A 23,078-nucleotide genomic window follows, 5' to 3' on the forward strand; every position below is an offset into this window, starting at 1 on the left:
CCGAAAGTATTCGTTGTGTGCGCGAATAGATGAAGACTGCCCGAGTTTCTGCGCTGCCCAGCGCTGACACGTGTGCCACTACGTGGGCTCAGCACCCCCAGAGCACCCTCAGCACACACTGGACATTAGACGATAGGGTCAAAGGGCCCCAAGCTCACCACCCCACATCCCTTCCCACCAGGCAGCCTGTATCACCCCAGAGGTCTTAGGAAGGCAGAGGCCTTCGAGGAGGCAGGCAGGAAATGAGCAGGGACAGGCTTGCCACCTCCCTGCCCCAACCGGGTCAGGACTCTCAGAACGAGGCTTGCATGCTGCCTGGCCTGGAAAGACTCCACTCCACCCCTCCAAGGGTCTACACCCCCACCATTATTTAAGCCTGTGATAGGAAACTTGTTGATGAATCCAGAGATGCTGAGAAACTTGCCCAGAGTCCTACGGCCCAGCAGAGTGGAAGCCAATGTTCAGACCCTGCCTCCTGGGCTGGGGCCTGGTCTATTCAGCTCCAAGTGTCATAGATGTGAGCCCTCTGAGCCTGCTTCCCCAAGTGGGAGAGGGGTCTTTTCTGATCTAGGGTTCCAAGGTCACTCCACAGAGCCCCTCTCAGATTGCTCTGGGCCTCAGTTTCCACCTTTGATACCTGCCTAGATGCCTGGAGATACCTCCAAAGAGGGAGTATTTGCCGAGGGCGGGCAGCTGCCAGCTGGGATCACGCTGCAAGGCCTCCCACCTGTGCCCCTGACTGCCCTGCAGCCTGGCCAATCCCGGGTCTTCCTGAAGGCTGATCACTTGTTGCTGGGGCAGAACTTGCTCCCTTCAAAGAGCCTCTTCCCCAGCCTCTCTGGGCCTCCTTGTGGGGGTGGAGAGGGGCCAGCCAAGGCCAGGGCTTCCTGAGGATCGACGCTGTAAGGCCCTGCTAGGCAGCACTGGGGTGGCTTGTCCCATTCCAACTTGGGGTGGGGGGGGCAGGCTGGGGGCGGGGAGGAAGTGTCTGCCCCAGGGGATTCTGGGTGACTTTTCTCTTTCTCAGTGTTTTCAGGAAGTGTGTGTATTGGCCAGGGCGGCAGGGGGTGGGGGAGGAGGAGAGCAGGAAGCCAGGGGAGCCAGAGCTGATGTACACACACACACACACACACACACTCACACTCTCTCTCACACTCACTCACTCCTGGACAGATCCAGTTTTACACAGAAACACACACTCAGACAAGTGATCACAGCCACTCAGAGCGGTACCTGGACCCCGACACGGCCTCAGACACACCCAGGGAACAGGGGCCTGGCTGTCTGCCAGACCAGCCCTGCTCAGACAGGCTGCCTGGTCAGGCAAACAGCACTGTCGAGCAGAGCTGTGGGAGTCCTCCGGCCCAGGACCTGGTGGACGTCTGAGGGTGAGCGAGGGGCAGCTTTGGGCTGGGCTGTCAGCGGAGGGTGGGGAGGGAGGCTCCTTCTGAGGGTCAGCTTGTCCCCTCTGGGCAGGGTTTGCTGTGGTACTCCTTCCACCCCTCACTTTTTTGCTCTCAGAATTTTCTCTCTTCTTTCACTTTCTCCACATCTTCTGTTTTTCTCTTGCCCTTTCCTTTTCTCCCTTCTCGTTTCCTTCCCTCTGCCCTGGGCTTTTCAGGCCTCCATCTTCCCATAAGCCTGTCCACTGGGCCCACTGGGAGCCCAGGGTGCCCAAGAGACTGCCTCTGCGGCCTCTGTGGGTGTCTGCCCTTCCGGGACCTGGTGCTGATCTCAGTTCTGGCTTCTCTCAGTGCCCAGTTCAAGGGTGTTGTGGCTCTGGGCAGCTCTTACCGAACCCCTTTGCCCTCCCACTGAGTCCAGGGTAATAGGGAGACCTACTGAGGGCTGAGATCTACTGAGGGCTGGCACTTACTTGGTGTGGTTCCTCCCCCACTTCCTCAGGGCAGTAGAGGGGTGGGTGTCTATGATGTTGGGGGGCTGGGCTGGCCATCCCTCCCCACAGTTGCTGTGGGCCCCTCATGAACTCAGCAACCCTGTGCTTGGGTCACTAGGTCCTGTCTGTGCATCCAGCCCTGCGCCCTTGGCTCATCTTTCCACAGGGCTCAGCAGACACCTACCTGCCCCTTCTCCTCCTGCCAGGACAGCTGGGCACTCAGGATGTGGGGGTCGGGGTCCATGCGGCCATGGGCTCCCTCAGGGATGAACTTCCTTGCCCCGTAACCCATGGGAACCAGCACAGGGCCAGACCCAGGAAGCATGAAGAGCTGCCGTGGGTGAGCTGGGCCTCTGCCTCCTCCTGCCCAGAACAGCACGGCTTGCCTGTGGGAAAGCTCAGTGTGGGCCTGGTGCCTCCATGCCACGAAGGGCCCAACAGGCTGTGCGAGCTTAGAGGAGGGAGCAGCTGAGTGGACTTCCCTGGAGGCATGTCCTGAGTACAATGGAGCCGATGATCTAGAACTTGCGGGGATTAGGGGCGCCTGGGTGGCACAGCGGTTAAGCATCTGCCTTCGGCTCAGGGTGTGATCCCGGCGTTATGGGATCGAGCCACATCAGGCTCTTCCTCTATGAGCCTGCTTCTTCCTCTCCCACTCCCCCTGCTTGTGTTCCCTCTCTCGCCTGGCTGTCTCTATCTCTGTCGAATAAAGAAATTAAAAAATCTTAAAAAAAAAAAAAAAAAAGAACTTGCGGGGATTAAATGAAAAAGCCTCCCAGAAGACTGCTTAGCACATAGTGGGTACTTAGTAAGTGGTAGCTGTCGTTCCAGGGAGAAGTGCTAAGAGCTGAATGAGCCTTGGTTGTGCGGGTGGATGCCAGGTTAATCCACTGTTCTGTGGAGGGGTGGGGGAGCTGCTGCCCTTCCCCAGCGCGCAGGATGCGAGTGGAGTGCTGGTCATTCAGTCACAACACGTACTCTCCGAAGCCCCCTCTGTGTTGGGTGATGTCATGGCATGGAGAGGGATGGGCCTGAGGGGGCTCACAGCATGCGCGGAGGCCGAGGGGCGTGCTGCGGTCTACGTCTAATCAAGGGGAAGCCCAGGAAGGGCTTGCCAGGCTGTGACTTGGGTAGAATAGAGCAGGGGAGTGCTGGAGGGGTTGACCCTTGGGTCTTATGATGGAGAAGGAAGGACAGGGGCAGCCACGGAGGAAGCAAGAAGCACAGGACTGAGGCCTGAGCCCTGTGTAGCCAGGGCCCAAATGAGGAAGTGGACAGCTGGGAAGGTTTGCCCCTGTGGGAACGGGAGGTCAGGGTAGGAGACAGACGTAGGCAGATCACTGGGCCTGATCCCACCTCTCGGCCCTGCCAGTGAGAGCCCAGGGATTGAGATTCGCCTGGGTTCTTCCAAGGCCCGTGTGACACTTCAGGGGGAAGGCCCTGAATCCAAGACAGGGTGTAGGCCTGGGTCCTTGGTCCTCTGAGGTCAGTTCAGTGAAGCGAACATTGATAGACACAACTCTACTGAGTGATCAGAAGCATGGAGGCTGGAGGAGCCCCAAGGAGGCCCCAGCCCAGCCTGGAGCCCGAGAGGAGGCACAGAGTGGAGGGGGAGGCTGTACACTGTGGACAGGGAAGGGTGTTCCAGGTGGAAGGAGCCACATACGCAAACGCCTGCAAGTATGCATTTATGGGATACAGCTCAGGCAGGCATGGCTGGAATGTGAGTAGGGGATGAGTTCAAGGCCAGCCTGAGATATTCAGACTGCCCTACTCTGCTGGCCTATCTGTCCTTATGGTGAAGCCTGGTTCCTTTGGCCAGAGATTGATCTAGACTGAAAGATAGGAAGGGAGAGCCTGGGGCCACCGTAGGGGTGGAGGCCATGAAGCAGCTTCTCGTCCCACCCTCTTCCATCGCAGCCAGGGTGGAAGAATTGTGCTGATGACCTGTGGGGATGGCTTTCCTTGCTGAATTGTCAATAAGCCTGGAAGCAGACCAGAGAGGAAACTGAGGCTCAGAGGTAAAGTGACCTACTTTGTGAGGTCAAAAACCGATGTAGAGTCAGGCTGGGATTTGAGTGGGTTGAGCCAGCTCCGTCTCCAGCTCGTCTCTTAGCAAGACTGACCACACATCTCGTTTTGCCCAGGACGGGGCCCTGTTTATGACTGTTCTCTGACATAGTTACTAATAGTGCCTCTTTAAACTGTCAGAAATATTCTGGTTTATATGATTTTTGTTTACTACGATTAATTATATGGTCAACCTCTTCTTACCCATTCTGACTTGGGACCCTCACATGTCCCCCCCACCATGTTGAAGGTCAGCTGTGTGTATTTGCCCCTATTCAATTAAACGAACCTTCTCAGGCTGAGGTCCCATGCTGAGGTGAACCAGCCTCTGCCCCTGTCCAGGAGTGGCTCGGTCTTGATTTGCATATAGTGGGGGGAGCAGATGTGTCCACATGTCACTTGGATAGAGGAGAAAGGGGCTGAAGGAGCAGGGAAGCCAGGGGCAGGTGGAGGCCCATTGAGGGCAGGCCCATTGAGCTGTGTTCCTAGGTACTCGTGGGCTTTCCATGGGCTGAGATGGGAAGGAGAGGGTAGTGAGGAGGAAGCAAACAGTATAAGCCAAGGTCTGGAGGGCGAGGCCACTGAGCACGTGCTCATGTTTGGGGCTCAGGATTGGGGCCAGTCTTCTGGCCTAATGGGTCCAGAGGCCAGTGGGAAACATCCCACCTGGGCCTCAGGTACAGATTGGAGCCGAGGTGGCTCTTAGGGTTGCAGGCACTGAGTAGCCAGGACCCCACCTGGGGTGGGGGCACTCTGCGGACACTGTCCCTTCCTCTGGGGTTTTCCCACTCTACTGTGCCTTCCGGATACCACTTCTCCTTTCCTGGCCTGGCTCTGACTCAGCATGGCCCTGTCCCCTGTGGTAGGCAGGCGGGGGTCAGCCAGGAAGATTCCTGGAAGAGGGGGCTAGAAAGAGGCCTGGAGGTCCATGGGAGGGGGGGTCCCCTTACTTCCGCTCACTTGGCACATAGCCATTTGCCTACAAAGACTGTGCTGGAAGAGGAGCCGTTAGCACTGTTCCCCTCTTCCTTCTTGCCATGGTCACAATGGGCATCAGAGCTGTGGTCGCGTTCCCCCTTGGATAGCAAGTCCAGAGCGGCCTACATCCTGAGCTGGATGGCTAGTGTGAGAAGGCAGGCCTCAGAGAAGCTCCCAGATCTGGCTGCGGCCTCATTCGACCCTGTAGTTGAGTTTGCAGGCTATGGTGCCAGGGTGCAAATCCCAGCTGTGGGATCCAGGATGAATTACTTTGTGTTTCTGTGCCTCAGTTTCCTCATCTGTAAAGTGGGGATAACAGTAAGCCATACCTTATAGAGCCCTTGTGAGGAGTAAATGAACGAATCCATGTAAAGCACTTAGAAGACAACTGGGAATGTATACACACAGAGAATCCTAATAAGAATTAATTAATCCATGTCTTCATTCATTTGTTCATCCCTGCTGAGTGCTTGGCATGCAATAGCGAAGAAGGTGGGTGTGGCACTTGCCTCAGGGAACCCACAGGCTGGGGACACAGGCTGCAGGTGGGCAGATCCCTTGCAGACAGGACAGTGATGGGGGCAACCGGGGTCCAGGAGTGGGAGGGCAGTTGCTTCTTCGGCTCTGAGAATGCTCTGTGGCCACGATCTTCCCCACAGCGTTGGGCCTCAGTCCTGGGGGAGATCAGGGGAGCACTCGGCACTGCTTGGCATTGGAGGGGCAGAGCCTGTCCCCATTTCCTCTGGGTCAGTCTGACTGGCACTGGCCTCACAGCCTGGAGTTCCAGTCTCAGCTGATCACAGGCCAGGCCCCCACGGGCCCCTTCTGCTTGGGATCTGGGAGGCCGTGTGTGATAGACTGCTTTGCCTGTCAGGAAGTCCCCAAGGACATTGCAGCTGACCAGCTGGGGTCACACCCTTGGACCTGTGGGTACTTACTCAGTCTCTAGCTCTTCCTTCACCCTTTCATTTGCTTTTCTCTCCACCGTGATGGCCAACCTATCCACCTACCCATCTGTCCACCACTTACCCATCCATTCAGCCATTTACTTGTTCTGTCATCCACCCACCCATCTGTCTGCCCGCTCACCCGCTCACCCAGCATGCTTCTGTTGCTGACTCAGCCACTTCCTGCGCTGGGCTGTGGGGGTGAGGAATCAAGCCTGAAGCTGCTCCTGCCTAAAGAGACTCCGGGTCAAGGAGGGGAGACAGCTGATGCAGTGCCCACCAGGGGGTCTTCTTAGCTCTGGCTCTCGAGAGTACCATAGGCCCCCTTGGCGTCCGATCCCCCGAGAAGCATTTAGGGAGGGAAGGGCCGGCCACCAGAGTCGTATTCAGTGCCACCATTCACACAGCTGTCTGGGAGCCATTCTCTGTGGTCCCCTAGGAGACCGCTCAGGGGTGGGGGACTGAGACTCACGACCTACAGACGTGAGAGCCACCCTGGCTTAGAAACATCTTGACTCAAGGGTCCAGTATGTCCTCTAATGACTCCACAGGTGTGGTTTCAGGTTCCTACAAGGGATGTGGCCAGTTACAAGCTGGCACCCTCAGGGAAGCCCGAAGCTCCGGCTTCTCCCCCAGGCGGAGAGCGCACCTGCAGTTTCTTGTCTCGGTACAGTGCCTCAGGCCACTTTGTCCAAGGCAGTGTTGCCAAGGAGCGTGGCGGTCGTACCACCTGCAGCAGGTTTCTAGGGCCACAGCGTGGGAAAGCTAACTGCAGGTCAGATTCTTACACGGAGAGGAGACGATGAGAGCACAGGATGATAGGAGTGTGGTTCTCCGGTGGAGTCAGGGTTCAGGTCTCGGCTTAGATGCTGGCAGGACGCCTGGCATAAAGCTCGGAGCTACTTTAAAAAATGTTATTTGGAATAACTTGTTGAAAGCTTGTAACAGAGGGGAAGATGGGCAGGGTCTGGGGGAGTGTGAAAGAGGGTCAGAAAGACTTTCAGAGAAGCAGAACTTAAGTTTGGAGTTAAAGGACAAGAGGATGTTCTCTAGTCAGAGCCCAGGAAGAAGGGGTTCCTGGAGGAGGCACCAGCAGGAACAAAGGTCTGGCATCGCGATCGTGCCCCAGACCTCACTTGCGTTGGCAGTAGACACACTCTGCCAGTCACTGCCAGGAACGTTGGGGCAATAACCAGGCTGAAAATAACCAGTGAGACAAGTTGCTCGCCCACTCTGGTGTTCCTCCTTGGCCCCTGCCTGACGCTGGCTGAGATGGTGGGCGGGGCCAGGTTTCTGGGGCTTCGGTGCCTTGTTCCAGCTGTGTGGGCTCACAGCATGCCTTGTCTCGGTTAATTCTCCAAACACCCTGCCAGATCGGTGATGTAGTCCCCGCTCTACAGAAGAGGAAACTGAGGCTCAGAGAGGCTCAGTGCTTTCCCTTGGACACACAGGAACCGAGACTGAGGCAGGGTTCAAACTCATATCCGATGCCCAAGCCGGGAGACCCTCAGCCTGTAAGGAGCAGTGTGATCTGGGTGAGAACAGATACACAGAGCATTGTGGCTGTGGGAGCCCAGGAGGCCCTGAACCTGGCCTTGGAGTTGGGGAAGGGTTTCAGGGGAGTGGGTGGGAGAGGTGGTAGCAGAGATGAGGGGCCCATGTGCAAGAGGAGTGTGGTGGCCAAAAAGCCTTAGCAAGGATGTGTAGAAGAAGAAACCCTCATGCGCTGTTGAGGAGAGTGCGAGTTCTTGCAGCCACTGTGGAAAATAGAATGAAGGTTCCTCAAAAAAATAAAAGCAGAACTGCCCTACGATCCAGTGATTCCACTGTGGGGTATTTACCCAAAGGAAATGAAAACACTAATTCAAAAAAGTGTATGCACCCCTGTGTTTATTGTAGACTTGTTTACACTAGCCAAGATATGGAAGCAACCTAAGTGTCCCTCGATAGATGAGTGGATAAAGAAGATGGGAAGATACATATATATATAATATTACTCAGCCACAAAAAAGAATGAGATCATGCCATGTGCAACAACATGATGGACCTACAGGCTATGATGCTGAGTGAAATAGGTCGGTCAGAGAAAGACAAATGCCATAGGATTTCATTCATATGTGGAATTTAAGAAACAAAACAAATAACAAAAAAAGAGACAAAAAAACCAGCGCTTAAATTCAGAGGGCAAATCGGTGGTTACTAGAGGGGAGGGGAGTGGGGGGATGGGGGGGACAGGTGAAGGGGATCAGGAGTACACTTATCCTAATGAGCACTGAGAAATGTGTAGAAATCATCATACTGTATACCTGAAACCACTATAACACTGTATGGTAATTGTACTGGAATTTAAAAAAATAGACAAGTATGGTGGGATCAGGTGAGTGTGAGGGGTCTGAGGGCACCCAGGGGTGGTGAACATCCTTGTCTGGGGCAAGAGAGAAGGTGGTCTTGAGCCAGGAACCCACAGCTCAGGGCCTTAGGACTTGGTTTTTAAGGCTCTGACCTGTGCCCTTGGCCTGGATGCCCATTTTGATCCTGACCCATCCACTCGCCAACAAATGCCTTCTTATCCTTAAAAGCTCAGGTCAAATGTCACCTGCTCCAGTCTTCCCTAACTCCCCCAGGCTAGGATGCGGACCACCTCCAGCCCCTTCTGGCTGGCATCCCTCTTCTAGATTGGAGACCCTATGGGTACATGTGGCTGAAAGCTAGAGCACTGGGGACAGGTGACCCTGTCAGAGAAATGCAGGGCCAGCTCATGGCCAAAGAAGGGGCCTGCTTCCTTTGAGGAGCTTGGAGGTTTGCAGGCAGGGGAGTGAGGTGAGGGGTGGGGTGCTCCTGTCTGAGTTTATGGAATGAATGAGCTTTGCTGCAGCTCAGGTGAGCTGGGGGCTCAGTGGGTTTGAGTCCTGGCTCTGTCACATAGTGAGCCAGCCCAGTGACAGCTGCCTGGAGCTAACCCCCTGGTGCCCAACTTTTGGTTTCTTCCCAGCCTTCCCTCCAAGGAAGAGGAGCTACTGTCACCACCGCTGTCATCCCTTCCCCAGCCAGAGCCTGAGGAGCCCCCCGCCACCTTCCCCCGGGTGCCTCCACAGTCCCCGTCTCCACCTCCCAGCCCCCCGGAGATCCCCCCAAAGCCTGTTCGCCTGCTCCCAGAGTTCGGTGAGTGCTGTAGCCGGGCATGGGGTTCCCAGTGCATAGCCTGGAATCAGGGCCCCTCAAGAGTCTGCAAGGATGCAAGGATCGAACTTTCTGTTAGGTTCTGCCACCAACACAGTGTGGTCCTCGACAGGTGAGCATCATTCTCTTCATCCTCGAGATGGAGACAGCACCCACCTATCTGACCTACAGACTGTTAAGTGTACGTGGCAAACTTTCTGTGTCACTCATGGTTTAAAGTCTAGGCATATTTCCCGTGGTTGTCAATGGTTTGCTTTTCCTTGGATTGTCCATTTTTCTTGATTCTTGATTCTCATTACTTTTTTTTTTAATATTTTATTTATTTATTTGACAGAGATAGAGACAGCTAGCGAGAGAGGGAACACAAGCAGGGGGAGTGGGAGAGGAAGAAGCAGGCTCATAGCAGAGGAGCCTGATGTGGGGCTCGATCCCATAACGCCGGGATCACGCCCTGAGCCGAAGGCAGACGCTTAACCGCTGTGCCACCCAGGCGCCCCTCTCATTACTTTTTTAGTCTTTTTAGACAGCCTCTGCCTCTGACCCCCAAACTTGCCGCCTATTCAGACCTCTTGTGGTGGTCTGGCTTCTCCTTTGACCACCCCCTAGTACTGCCCTATGAAGCCCTGAGAGTATAAATAGCATTTCCTGTCCCTTGTGCCTATTTTTGAAAGCCAGGCTGGAGTGGGGGTCTCTTTTAGACTGAGGGTGGCTTATGTGAAGCCAGGCCAGGGTGCCCAGGAGGGGAGGCTAGGTTCCTTGTTTCTGAGTCTACGCCCACCCTACCCCCTGTCTCCTCAGATGACTCTGACTACGATGAGGTTCCAGAGGAGGGGCCAGGGGCCCCAGCCGGCCTGATGACCAAGAAGGTGGGGCCGATGGTGATTAGGGTTTGGGCTATCTGTCAGAGCGGAGGGTGGGCTGCCCAGCTGCCTTGCAGACCCTGGGGACCACCAGAGAAAGAGCCATCAGTTCCCGGGAGAGCTTCCTTCCCCCCTGTCACCTAGCCATGCAGGCCTTGGGGATGGAGCAGAGCACCTGAGCTCTGGGCCAGGGGTCTGTGGGCACCTGCTTGTGGCCCCAGCTCCAGTCTCCAGCCACGTCTGGACGGCTGTGTGTGGCCTCCTCTCTCCCCTGGGGTTTTGAGTACTTCTCCCTTGGAGAGTCTCCCTCTGTCTCTTTCCCTTTCTGTGTTCCTGGGCCCCACGGGTGTCTTCACTCTCCATCCCTGAGTATTTTTCACTATCCCTTCATCTTCTTCTTTGATGCTGTCTCTCTGGGTCCCTGTGCAGTCTGCCGGCAGGGGGAGGGTGTGGAAACAGCAGGGAAAGTGCTGAGTTGTGTGGGTCCTGGATGGAGTGGACCGTGGGGTGTCTCTGGGTGGGTGTGATCTGGGGCTCAAAGGAAAGCATGATGCTGAGTGGGTCTGGGGGGGCGATGCCAGGAGGAGCTCCCAGTGAGCCACGTCCCACGGGCTGTGCGTGTGGCCAGTCTGCTGAGCGAGGGGGAGGAACTGTCTGGGGACGACGACCAAGGAGATGAAGATGAGGATGACCACGCCTACGAGGGCATCCCCAAGTAGGTGTCCACTCTTCCCCAGTGGTTGTCCCACCCAGCCACCCTTTCCCCAGCCCAGCCCGGCCATGCCACCTCTTCGGCCCCTCCCCCAGGGACCCCCCTCCTGGGCTCCCTCATTCCCTCTCCTCTTTCCCCAGTGGTGGATGGCACACCAGCAGCCTGAGCTCATCCCTGCCCAGCAGCCTCCTGATCCCCGAGCTCCCACCACACCCCATGGACGGGCTCCCTGGGGGCTCCACCCCCATCACACCGGTCATCAAGGCCGGCTGGCTGGACAAGAACCCACCGCAGGGGTGAGTGAGGCCTGTTAGGTCCTGCTGGTTCTCTGCATGGAGATGGGAGCACTCTAGGATCCTGGTATACCAGATCTGAACACCAGAGGGGCTAAGGTTATTTGAACAGGTCTCTCTCCAGGCAGACTGTAACAGTCGATCATACCCACCAGACCTATGTTTTATTACCCTTAATTGGGAAGTCCCTACTCTGAGTCTGCCTTTAATCATTCTTGCTGTAGGGAAAGTCCATCTTCTCAGTGACCATTTGGATTCCTTCCTCCCTTGAATCTGGCTATTGCTAACTTTGTATGTGGCTGCCGTAGGGGGTTGGGGTCACCTTAGAGCCTCTCCTCTAATCCGCAATCCTTTGCTCTGTTGTCCCTCTGTCTGTACTTCTCCAGATCTTACATTTATCAGAAGCGATGGGTGAGACTGGATGCCGATCACCTGCGATACTTTGACAGTAACAAGGTGAGGCCTGTGTTGGCCCTGACAGGACCCCTGCTCCATCCTGGCCCTAGACCAATCCTTGACACTACACGCAGGTGGAGTCCCTCCCCAGACGAGTCCCCACCAGAGCTCCAGTCTGACTCCGTGAGCCGTGCCTTCTGGCCCGTCGGCCAGCTGTGGGCTGTGGTCAGTGTCAGTGTAGGGGCCGTCCCTGACCACCTGTGGGAGACGGAGCTGCAGTTAGCCTTGGCTTCAGCTGAGGTTGAGGGAGCCAAGGAAGGGCTGGGCCTCTGGGTGCCCCACCCCCCACCGTACGGCTTCCTTCTCTTCCTCAGGACGCCTACTCTAAGCGCTTTATCTCTGTGGCCTGCATCTCCCGCGTGGCTGCCATCGGGGACCAGAAGTTTGAAGTGATCACAAACAACCGGACCTTTGCCTTCCGGGCAGAGAGCGATGGTGAGGACTGGGGCAGGGAGAAGACTGGCAGTGTGGCCCGATAAGTGCGGTGGGGGAGAACCAGGGCACCTCTGCTCCCCCCACATCAAACCCAGAGAGGAGTCGATCCTCCATGAGGTAGGAGAGAGTAGGGGGCGCTGTCGGACTGGCTCTGTGCTTGAGATACCCACTGAGTCCTCAGAACCACATATTTCCACTTACAGGGGAATTGGCTCAGGTAGGCCAAGTGGCTTGTCCAGGTCGGAGAACTCAGAGATAGTGAGAGGCGGGCCAGTCTGGGGGGCTTGCTGGCGGAGGTGTTGTCTGAGGAGCCTGGAGGGCTGCCAGGCTGAGCTCAGACTCTTTCCCCTGCTCCTGCAGCGGAGCGGAAGGAGTGGATGCAGGCGCTGCAGCAGGCAGTGGCCGAGCAGGCTGCCCGGGCCCGGCAGTCCAGCACTTACCCTTTGGGTGTTCGAGGCTCAGAGCTACCTGACCGTGCTGGGAGCCTGGAACTACGTGGTTTCAAGAATAAACTGTATGTGGCCGTGGTTGGGGACAAAGTGCAGCTGTACAAGAATCTGGAGGTGCGAAGGAGTCAGCCAGTTTGCTAAACCTCTCCCCTGCCCCCTGCCCATGTGCCCTGTTCCCTGCATACCTGGTCCCTCAGCTCTGCTCCCTGCCTACCCGGTCCCTCAGCCTGCCCCGTGCCTACCTGCTCCCTCAGCCCTGCCCCTTGTCCACCTGGTCCCTCAGCCCTACCCCCTGCCCTCCTGGTTCCTCAGCCCTGCCCCTTCCCTTTCTTCCTTTCCCTGACTGAGCTCAGTCCTATGCTGGCCACCCTTCCTGCTCCTAGTTCTGACACTGTCCCCTGCCTGGTCCCTGAGGATTATCTTCCCATCACTGCCCTGCCTCCTGCTTCCCCTCCCTATTGCTACATGGCCCCTGAGCCTGGGTCCATTGACCCATGTCCAGATTCCTGAGCCCTCTTTATCTCCTTCCAAGGTACTTTCTAGTCCCTAAGGTACTACCTCCCCTTCCTCTCTATCCCTCCCTGGGCCTTGAGTCCTGCCCCCAGGCCTTGCCCTCACCCCTTCCCCCCACCTGCCAGGAGTACCACCTGGGCATTGGCATCACCTTCATTGACATGAGTGTAGGCAACGTGAAGGAAGCCGACCGGCGCAGCTTCGACCTCACCACCCCCTACCGCATCTTCAGGTAAGCCTGCCTCCCCTCGCTTACCTGCATCACCTCTCCCTGCCAGGATTTTCTTCTTGCTTATGTGGGAAGCTGCCCCTTCTTCTAGAATGGATTTCTCCCCTCCCTTCCCAGCCCTGCCCACTCCCCGCCCCAGTCCTTTACTTCTACTTGCCAACATGCTCTGACCCCTCCCTTCTAAGAAATCTCACTTTCACCCCCCCCCCACCGTCACCTTCCCTCTTCCCCTCACTCACTCGCAGGCCATCAGCTGCCACCTCTGAGGCACTGTGCCGTGCCTGAGTTCACGTCGTGTGTATTAGTCGTGCATGACAGGTTGCACAGACTGGGGGGCTTCCACAACAGAAGTTTATTTTCTCACAGTTCTAGAAGCTGGAAGTCCAAGGTCAAGGAGCCATCAGGGTTAGTTTCTGGTGAGGCCCCTCTTCCTGGCTTGTAGATGGCCACCTCCTCACTGTGTCCTCACACGGCTTTTCCTCTGTGTGCAGGTAGAGAGAGTGAGCTATCTGGTGTCCCTTCCTCTTTTTATAAAGAAACCAGTCTTGTCAGATTAGAGCCCTACTCTTATGACGTTATTTAACCTTAATTACTTCCCTAAAGGCCCTTTTTCCAGATGCAGTCACACTAGGGGACACAGTTCAGTCCATAACATCCTGGGTCCACCACTGAGTCACTGTGTGACCTGGGCACATCGCTTGACCTCTCTGTGCCTCAGTTTCTTCCTCTGCGAGTAAGACCATGGCAGTCTTTGTAAAGCTGTTACCTGACTCAGTGCGCGGTAACCGCTCTGTCAACACTAGCGCCATCACACCTCTGCTGTCATGGCCTTTGCCCTTAGCTGAGATCTCTGTCGCCCACAGGGACTTTCTCCTGAGCTCCAGACCTGCATGTCTAACAGTTTTGTGGATGTATGTCCCCCTGTGACTTCCTCCTCGACTCCCTGTACCTCCCAGTCCCCTGTCTCCACCCATGGGGACGCCTGCCTGTCCCACTCAGCCCCGTGCATGCCTGTCACAGCCCCTGCCTTGCCTCCATAGCTCTTTCACCTCTGTCTGGTCCCTCCACTTTGTCCCTCCCCCTTTTGTCCCAGGCCAGGGGGGCCTCTGACCCAGTGGCGGCACCGCCTCATACATTGGCTGCCTGTCTGTGACTGCCAGTGGGGTCTTTTCTTTTCGTTTTGTTGAAAGCCAAGTTTTTATTTGTTTATTTCTTGCCTTTGAAGTAATCTTGGATGACGTTCTCAGCCTGAGATTCTTTGCCATCATCCTTAACTACCACACAACTGCGACCAGCCACTTTCCAGCATTTTCCTTGTCTGTTGGTTTTATAGAGGCCTGCCTATTCATCGAGTTTCTTGTCGTCATCAACCTTAATTAGGTTGATTTGGTGTTCAGCACCAAGGGCCTCCACCGGCCTGACATACGTAGGCTGAGGCCGTCGGATGTAAGAACACGAAGACAGGCACTGTGCTTAGCCAAGGCCTTGTCAGCCTGCGGATTCCACACGTCAGGCCTTCATGGATGAGCATGGTCTCCAGCACCTCTGGGAAGGCAGCGTTAATGCCAGTCACATCTCTAGCCGTGACGCCTTTTTTGGCCACGGTAGTGGGTTGCTGGGGTAGCCGAGTCTTGAATGCACACATAGGTGGGGTGGTGGCGGCAGGGAAAGAAAGAACTGGAGGAAGACATCTCTTTACCTTCTCCTCCGCCCCCACTGAAACCCTCCACTGCTTCTCTCTTGTCCTCTTCGTGCACTTTGACCTCCTCTGCCTGGCACAGGCTTGTCCGTGTATGTCTCCCAGCCTCCTCTCTGTCAGGCTGCCATCTTGCCCGCAGGTCCTGGAATGCCCCGTGTGCCATTCTGCCCCTTTGCACATGCTGTCCCCTCTGTCTGGAATGCTTTTCCACCTCTTCTTCTGGCTAAGCCCTTCTCATCTGTCAAGGCTTAGCTCAGGCAGGCATCATTTCTTCCCAGCAGCTTTATCTACTTCCTGGGTGGGGCAGCGCCTGCTCTGGACTCCCCCAGCCCCCACGTGTCTCTTAAGTTCATGGTACCCTTGCCTCTGTCCATGCCCACCTTCCTCACAGACCCAGGATGCCTCCCTCTTCCAGTTATGGGTGCTCAACTCCTTGCTCCACCCACTTCATGATGTCCCTCTTCACGCTGCCCCCAAATCTCTCTGAGCCCTCTCCCACCAGCCCCACCCCCACTCCTGTGTCCCTAGCTTCTCAGCCGAGTCGGAGCTAGAGAAGGAGCAGTGGCTGGAGGCCATGCAGGGAGCCATTGCCGAGGCCCTGTCTACCTCGGAGGTGGCCGAGCGCATCTGGGCCGTGGCCCCCAACAGGTTCTGTGCCGACTGCGGGGCTGCCCAGCCTGACTGGGCCTCCATCAACCTCTGTGTCGTCATCTGCAAGCGCTGTGCAGGTGTGTGGGGCTGGGGCACCAGGCTGAGGCATGACAGGGCTGGCGTGTCGGGATGGCAGGTGGCCTGTCTGGCCAGAGGGGCCCAAGCCAAGACGGTAGTCAGATCCTTGTCGATGAAGTTGCATCTGTGCGCCAGGCCTTTCCCGCTGTGATTAGCCTGCAGTCCTGAGATTGCAAGGCAGGGATTCGACTGCACACACCGTGGGTAGGACACTGAGGCACAGAGAAGGGAAATGGCTCGTCACGGGTGGCCTGGCAAGTAAGTCTGGATTGGAGCCCAGGCCGGTCGAGGTCCAGCACCCTCCCCTCCCGGCACATCAGAGCAGGAGGGGCTGGCAGGGCTTTGCCTGCAGTGGGAGGAGATGGGAGGCAGGGGTGGAGGGTCCATGGTCAGATTCGTGCCTCAGACTCTGGCTGATGGGTGGAATGTGAGTTGGAGGTGTGAGACTGGAGACCGGCGGGGAGGTTGTTCATGGTTCCACGAGAGAGAGGAACAGGCTGAGGCCTGGTCAGGGGAAGCGACGGAGAGGACTCGGGGGGTGTATGGGATCTGTGGTGTCAAAGTCCCCATGACAGATCAGGTGAGGAGGGCGAGCAGGATGGAGGCGGGAGCCCGAGATGCGTTCCTCTCTCCACCTGTGCTATGCCAGATGCTCTGAGGTGTTAGGGACTTGGCCCTCAGGGGAGCGGAGGATGCCCAGGTGGCAGCTTTGGACAGCTTGAGACGGGGATCTGGGGGGGGGGGCTAGTTCTGGGGAAGGTGCTGAGCTAGGGCAAACATCCAGGAGGCCCGGGGCTGTGAGGTCTGCATGCAGGAAAGAAGTGACTCGATTTAGAAAGGGGTCGGCTCATGGAGGGGTGCCGATGGCTGGTGTGGATGAGGTGCTCCGTAGGAGGCTGCAGAGGGGGTGAGGCTGAAGCCAGAACCAGGTGGCGCTAGGTGCTCCGAGTGCCCCAGCCTGCTCCCTACCCCAGGGCTCCTGTGTGACCTGTGGCTGAGTAAGGCTGCATTCCCTGCAGCCCCAACTCGCCCTGCCCTCTCATTCCACAGAGATGTACTCAGTGCTCACTGCATGCCAGACTTTGTTCTGGGCACGGAGGCTACACACTAAAGCAGACAGTCAAGATTCCTGCCCTCAGGCAGCTTACATTCTAGTGGAGAGAGGCAGAAAATACATAATATGAACCAATAGAAATATCAGGTTATAAAGTGCTAGGCAGAGAATGTGTCTGTCAGGAAGCCCTCTCTGAGGAGATGGCCTGTCACCTACAACCTGAATGTGAGGAGGGAGCCAGCCCTGGGGAAGTTGGGGAAAGAGAGTCCAGGCAGAAAGAACTGTGAGTGCAAAGGCCCTGAGGCAGGAATGAGTCTGGCAGATTAGAAGAGTATGGCTGAGCAGGATTGGGGTTGGGGGAAGTTCTGAAATGAAGTTGCAGGAGAAGGAGGTAAGGAATTTAGATCTAATTCTGGGGAGCCACTGGCGGCTCTAAAACAGGGGTTTTAAATAAGGAGATTTGCATTTTAAGGAGATAACTCGGGGGCACCTGGCTGGCTCAGTTGGTATGTGACTCTTGATCTCAGAGTGGGGGTGGGGGGTCGTGAGTTCAAGCCCCATGTTGGGCATAGAGCTTACTTAAAAAAAAAAAAAGATCACGGTGGTTGGTGGGCAGAGTGGCCTGGTTGGGGGGGTACTGCTGCAGGAGCCCAGGTGACTTCTCATTTCTGTGGTGCCTGGAGCAGGGGTGTGTGTGGCTGGCACCCGGAGTAGCCTCTCCCTATCTGCCACTGCTTGGGCTCCGCGGGGAGGCGGGGAGGGTGGCAAGGTAAGTGCTCATGTGAAGGTGAGGGCCCTCTGTCTGCAGGGGAGCACCGTGGCCTGGGCGCTGGGGTCTCCAAGGTTCGGAGCCTGAAGATGGACAGGAAGGTGTGGACGGAAACACTCATCGAGGTGGGGAGGCCTTGCTTGCCACCTGCATTTGGGGTCCGCCCCACTCCACCGCTTCCTGAGTCTCCCCACCCCTCTCCCCCCTCACAGACCTCGGCCCCCTGGAGCTAGAAGAGACCTTTGGGATCGTCTAGTGGGTGGGGATTTTGGGAAAGTTGTTTTTTGGCAAAGTCAGCAAATTGGCCAGTGAGCTAAGAATGTTTTTACAGTTTTAAAGGGTTGGTTAAAAAAAAAAAGAAAGAAAAAAGGAATCTGCAACAGAAACTGTCCTGCAGAGCCTAAACGATTTACTTCATCTGCACGCACATACTCCAGTGGGTGTGAGTACGTACACCTGGGGGTACACTTACGTGTGCATAAGCTGTGCCTGTCTACTTGGGTTCCCACACTGAGGTGTGCAGTGCTTACAGAGGAGATCTGCGGCAGGAGGCTGACCACACGGGGCCTTCCTGACAGCCCCAGCTAAGCTGCAGACCCCCACGCAGTTTGGCTGTCCCATCATCCCCTCTGGGTTAGGGTTAGAATCCCCAGTTCGAAGAATAGGAGATTGAGGCCCAGGGAGAGAAGATGACTTTCCCAGAGTCACAGAATGAGTCGGGGGGGGGGGGCTGGGGGCAGGGTCTGTTTCTGCTTTATTCTCTTCCATGACCCAGCACCCCACACAGGACTTGACAAAGATGAGGGGCCCAGGAAACAGCTGTGAGACAAATGATCAGCAGAGTGAAAGGATTAATAAACTAGTCCCCTGATTACTGGACCCCTGCATCTGTGCCCCCAGCATCTGCCCCTGTTCCTCCTCCCCTGAACCCAGAAAGGAATGTCAAGGACAAGAGAGGTTTCCAAAATCCTTACCCACCCCATTGGCTGACAGGTTAGCTACCCCACCCCCACCCTTGCCCAAGCAGTGATAGCCTCAGGAATGCAGAGTTCCAGATGTGGGACTAGGTGGGGGAAATAGCAAGGCCCCCAACTGGGGACCAGGCCTGGGCCATCCAGCTGTTGGATTGTCTGTCTCTTGGGCTATCATTGAGCTGAGGACCTGAATTTGGGCCCACAGCCACGGACAGGACAGGCCGCACCTCAGCTTCCCTGATGGGAAAGTGGGTGGGTGGCCTGGCTCGCCCAGCCCCTCTCCTGACAGCCTCAAAACAAAGATTTTACCAGACACGGGGGCCTGGCCATAGGCTGCCAGTCTGACCTCTTGCCCACACCCACAGCTCTTCTTACAGCTGGGCAATGGCACTGGGAACCGCTTCTGGGCAGCCAACGTGCCCCCCAGTGAGGCTCTGCAGCCCAACAGCAGCCCTGGTGCCCGGCGGCGCCACCTGGAGGCCAAATACCGTGAGGGCAAGTACCGCCGCTACCACCCGCTCTTTGGCAACCAGGAGGAACTGGACAAGGTCAGGGCGCTGGGCCTCTGGGGCCCCTGGAGACCACCCCCTTTCTTTCTGCCCCCCTCATTGCTCTGTCTCAGCCCATCTCTTCTATTAGCTTACAGTGATTAGTTGGCATATGAGGAAACTGAGGCCAGAGGGCGGAAGGGCCCTGCCTAAGCCACAGGGAGAGTTGGGGCAAAGCAAGGAGGAGTCAGGCCTGACCCTTGGGCCAAGTCCACATCCCCAGCATCTGTCTGCCTCCCTCCCCTCCTGATTCCTCTGTCTCCCGAACTGTCCTGCTCCTTGTGAATCCTGCCAAAAGGAGTGAACTTGATGGGGATGCTATTTCCTGTCAGGCTCATGAAAAACAGCTGGCTGCTCTGACCCACCCCCATCCACACCCCACTCGAGCTGAGGCCCCACATGGGCCCCAGGCCCTGACAGGCTGGGAGCCAAGCCCTGGGCCCTGGTCTGGCTCAGCCTGAGTGGGAGGTAGCCTGCTCCGAGGCAGGGGGATGCCAGTTGTGACCTCTGATTGGCCTTCAGCCCCTCCCCCAAACAGCCCCACCCAGGCAGGCTCAGGCCGGCTAGAAGCCCAGTGGGAGCCAGGCCTCCACCTCCCAGGAACCCAGGCGTCCAGCCCCCAGCCCAGCCCAGTCTAGCCCGCCAGCTAGGAGGGGCAGCAACTCCCATTGGTCAGGAGGGCTGGGCAGGCAGTGAGGAATTCAAATGTGGGAGGAATTAGCTTCAAAGCACCCCCCTCTGCCCTTCCATAAGGCAGAAGGAGCTTGAGATCCTCTAGAGAACAGGCTTGGCAGCTGATTGGGTCCCAGGGTTGCTAGTAGGGGTGAGCCCTGGGACACTGGGACCCCCAGCCTCTGTGGGGTAGCCTCTATCCACCCTCCTAATCCCTTGGCCTTTCTCTTCCTCCCCCTCTCCTCTCTGTCCCTCCTGCCTCTTCTCTTCAAATCTGAGGATGGGCCTCCAGACTTGGGTGACTCCTTCCTCTTCCTTCCTCTCCTCCCCTGAGCCCCCTTTCCCACTGACCCCCCCACTCCAGCTGAGGCTGACCCTGCCCTCCCCCCTCCCTTCTCCCAGGCTCTGTGTGCTGCAGTCACTACCACAGACCTGGCTGAGACCCAAGCTCTCCTGGGCTGTGGGGCTGGGGTCAACTGCTTCTCAGGGGATCCTGAGGCTCCCACACCCCTGGCTCTTGCCGAGCAAGCAGGCCAGATACTGCAGATGGAATTCCTTCGGAACAACCGGACCACGGGTGAGTGGCCGGTGGGACTGTCCACCTCAAGGGATGGGGCCTCCCTGCGGCCACGGTCTGGCCCTTTGATAGGGGTGTTGGGTGGGGGTCCGCCAGAAGCTGTGCATCCCCCTGTGAGGTCAGATGTACATACCACTTGAGCTGTGATTGCAGCTCCTCGAGGGGCCCTGGTGCAACGGTGTGCGGTTTGGGGTATGTTTGCGTTTGCACGTCAGCGTACATTTGTGCGTCTGGCTTCCCCTTCCTATGTGTGTCCCTTTGTCTCTGCATCTCTCTTTCTGGATTTGTGGGTCCCTCCCTGACCTGCAGTGTGGGCCTTTCAGGGTAGCATCTCTGAGCCGCTGTGGATCTGTGTTTCCTTGCCCCTGGGGGCGTTGAGGGCTTTGGGGTTTGTTCAGCTGCAGAGTATCTGAGTTGCTGTGTGGAGGCTACATTTCTGTGTGCGGGTGACCCACGACGACGATGGACGGCAGCCCTGTCTGCTGCTGTGTCTGGGCGGGGCTCTGTTGCAGACTGGGGTTGGGTCCCATTTGCCTGTCAGTATCCGGCTGGTGGGGGTGAGCACTGCTGGTCATGGCTCAGGGCTGGCCTCTGGGGCCATATCCGAGGACCAAGGGTGGAGCTCGGCGCCCAGAGCTCAGCTTACGGCCACGGGTGGGTGGGGTGTGCTGGGCTGGGGCAAGCCCAGGTGTCCGGGGAGGCACAGGAGACCACCCAAGCTGGCCTGGGCTTTGGGACCGCTGGGAGCAGGGCTGGAGCCGGGCTGCTTCCTTAGGCTTTGCACTGTCTGGGACAAACCTCCCTCTGGGGATTGTTAATGAGTTTGCCTAAGACCCCTCATTCTAGTGTGCTTGCCCTGTGCCTCCACAGAGAGAGCGGGGTGGGCCGGACTGGGGAGTCAGGGGGGCTTCCTGGCAGGGGAGGTACTGGAGCTGGGCCTTGGAATTTGCACAAGGTGGGGGGGAAGTGGAGAATGACTTGGGCAGAGCCTTGGATGTGGCAGTGAGAGCCTGACGGTGATAGTCAGGGGGCTGGTGAGTCGAATGTAAGCTTGGATGCTCAACCCGGGTGGGGGTGGGGGGGACACCCTGGAATGGCGAGCATGAACAGCCATTCCTCCCCCCGCCGCCCACTGCCTTCCCTAAAGAGGTACCTCGGCTGGATTCAGTGAAGCCCCTGGAAAAGCACTACTCAGTTGTCTTGCCAACTGTGAGCCACAGTGGCTTTCTCTACAAGACCGCCTCGGCCAGCAAGCTGCTGCAGGACCGCCGTGCCCGGGAAGGTGGGTGCCGGGCCAGACCCTGTTCCTGCCATGGGATCCTGGCATGGTGGCAGGGCCAGAGAAGCCTGGGCAGGCTGGACTGGTGGATGCATGAGAGTGCCAAGTGTACTCTGGCAGAGTCACCCTAGAGGGCTTCCGGGATGTAGTCTCTGGGGCACAGTAGATACTTAATAAATGAGCCAGTAGGGGTGGGAGCAGGGCCTGGCACTGCAGAGCAAGTCACAGCTAGAGTTCCTTTAGGCTAAAAAAGCCTTTATTGAGCACCTGCTGGGTGCTGGGCATCTGGCATTTGGAGCCAGACAGAGCAAAACTTAGAGACTGTCCCTTTGTCATCTCTGCCTTCCATTTGCTCCCCAACTCAGTACAATCCGCAGTCCTTCCCACATCCCACAAGGACCTGCATGTCAGCCCTCCCACCCCATGACCTGTGACCCCTCTCCCCTCACCCACTCTGCTGCAGCTTTACTGGCCTTGCTGTTTCTCAGACATGTATATTCACTTTCCCGAAGGGCCTTTGCATTTGCTCTGCCCCCGCCTAAAGTGCTTTTCCCCAAAATATCTGCATGATCAGTCCCCTCACTCCAGTCTGGTCTCTGTTTAAATGTTACTCCTTAGGGACTTCATCCAGGACCACTTTATCCAAACTAGCATGCCCTATTTACCCTACTTTTACCCTGATTTCACACCACTTAGCTGACGTTAATTTGTCTGTTTATAGATGTGTCTAGTGATTTCTGTGCCCCACTGGAATATAAGCTCCCCTTGGCCACCACTGTAGCCCCAGCACCTAGAACAGCTCCTAGCACAGAGGGCTGTTGGCCGACATTGCAGGATGAAGAGTCACTGAGGCAGGGCTGGTGCTCCTGCAGGGGCCCAGCCTGGGGGGGCAGGCTCTGGGACACACTGCCCTCAGAGGACAGAGGTCATATCCTTGCAGACAGGACAAGAGACAGTGTCTGCTGTGGGAATATTGTTGAGACCATTGCTCTCTATATCCCTCAGCGCCTCTCTGTGAAGCCCTCTAGCACCCAAAGAGATTTCTTTGGAACTCTGTGCTGTTCACCACCTCACTGCCCCTGGGGCACTGCCCCTAGTCTATCTCCCTCTGCCTGATAATGTCATTTATGTAACTGCCTGAGTCATCCTTTTTGCCCTGGATGCCAGGAAGCTCTGAGACAGTGTGAAGCTCAATGCCGTGAACTATATGAGCCTGCATGGCCTTGACATTCTGTTCTTTCTCCTGCCTTTTCTGGTCCAGATTCCCATTTCTTTTCCTCTCTGGAATCTTGTCAGTTTCCTCAGAGCCATTATAGGAGGAGACAGAGCATAGAGCAATGTGTGCCACTGGCAGGGGAGGGTGAGAGCGCGGGGTGGCCATGGAACCTTCCTATGGCATATGGGCTGGACTTGAAGGATGGAGGGTGTGGGTGGAGGGAACAAGGTAAGCAAAAGTGGGGAGGGTGAGGTGCCCAGGAGTGGTCAGAGAGGCGGCTGGAGATGTGGGTGGGGGCAGACCCAGCAGGACCTTGTATGCCAGCCTAAGGGGTGTAGGATAAGGGGAGGGGGGACATGGAAAGGTTTTGAGCAGAGGGAAGACGGAGTCTGGTTTTACCCAGATCTTTCTTGAATCTTGGAAGAAGTGACGCTAGGAACCAGTGAAGAAGTCACTGCAGTGGTCCAGGGATGAGGTGTGGGCTGGTCTGGGGCAGCAGACTGCAGGGAGGAGGATGGAACTGGAGAAAGCTTGTGAGTCAG

The 23,078-nt window shown here is 56.8% G+C and overlaps 1 protein-coding gene and 1 pseudogene across 9 annotated transcripts in view; one reads left to right on the top strand and one right to left on the bottom strand.

The window, feature by feature from the left end:
* The window catches only part of ARAP1 (ArfGAP with RhoGAP domain, ankyrin repeat and PH domain 1), a 62,419-nt gene that overhangs the window by 25,401 nt on the left and 13,940 nt on the right, over nucleotides 1-23,078 (top strand). For 8 of the 9 annotated variants that reach the window (XR_004627162.1, XR_004627163.1, XM_019807888.2 and 5 more), the window contains exons 4-16: nucleotides 8,885-9,054; nucleotides 9,871-9,938; nucleotides 10,514-10,647; nucleotides 10,785-10,940; nucleotides 11,324-11,393; nucleotides 11,708-11,828; nucleotides 12,189-12,391; nucleotides 12,916-13,022; nucleotides 15,247-15,446; nucleotides 17,310-17,395; nucleotides 18,610-18,792; nucleotides 19,867-20,041; nucleotides 21,189-21,323. Coding sequence is in view for 7 of the 9 variants with exons in the window: in XM_019807888.2 (XP_019663447.2) it covers nucleotides 8,885-9,054; nucleotides 9,871-9,938; nucleotides 10,514-10,647; nucleotides 10,785-10,940; nucleotides 11,324-11,393; nucleotides 11,708-11,828; nucleotides 12,189-12,391; nucleotides 12,916-13,022; nucleotides 15,247-15,446; nucleotides 17,310-17,395; nucleotides 18,610-18,792; nucleotides 19,867-20,041; nucleotides 21,189-21,323 (1,808 nt within the window). In the remaining 2 variants the exon portion in view is untranslated. Of the gene's footprint in view, nucleotides 1-1,051; nucleotides 1,389-8,884; nucleotides 9,055-9,870; nucleotides 9,939-10,513; nucleotides 10,648-10,784; nucleotides 10,941-11,323; nucleotides 11,394-11,707; nucleotides 11,829-12,188; nucleotides 12,392-12,915; nucleotides 13,023-15,246; nucleotides 15,447-17,309; nucleotides 17,396-18,609; nucleotides 18,793-19,866; nucleotides 20,042-21,188; nucleotides 21,324-23,078 lie in introns of those variants that run through there. The other variant, XM_034666388.1, reaches the window with a different exon arrangement.
* Nucleotides 14,226-14,664, bottom strand: LOC117803284 (annotated as a pseudogene).

This window comes from Ailuropoda melanoleuca, chromosome 8 (assembly GCF_002007445.2).
Source record: "Ailuropoda melanoleuca isolate Jingjing chromosome 8, ASM200744v2, whole genome shotgun sequence".
NCBI lineage: Eukaryota > Metazoa > Chordata > Mammalia > Carnivora > Ursidae > Ailuropoda > Ailuropoda melanoleuca.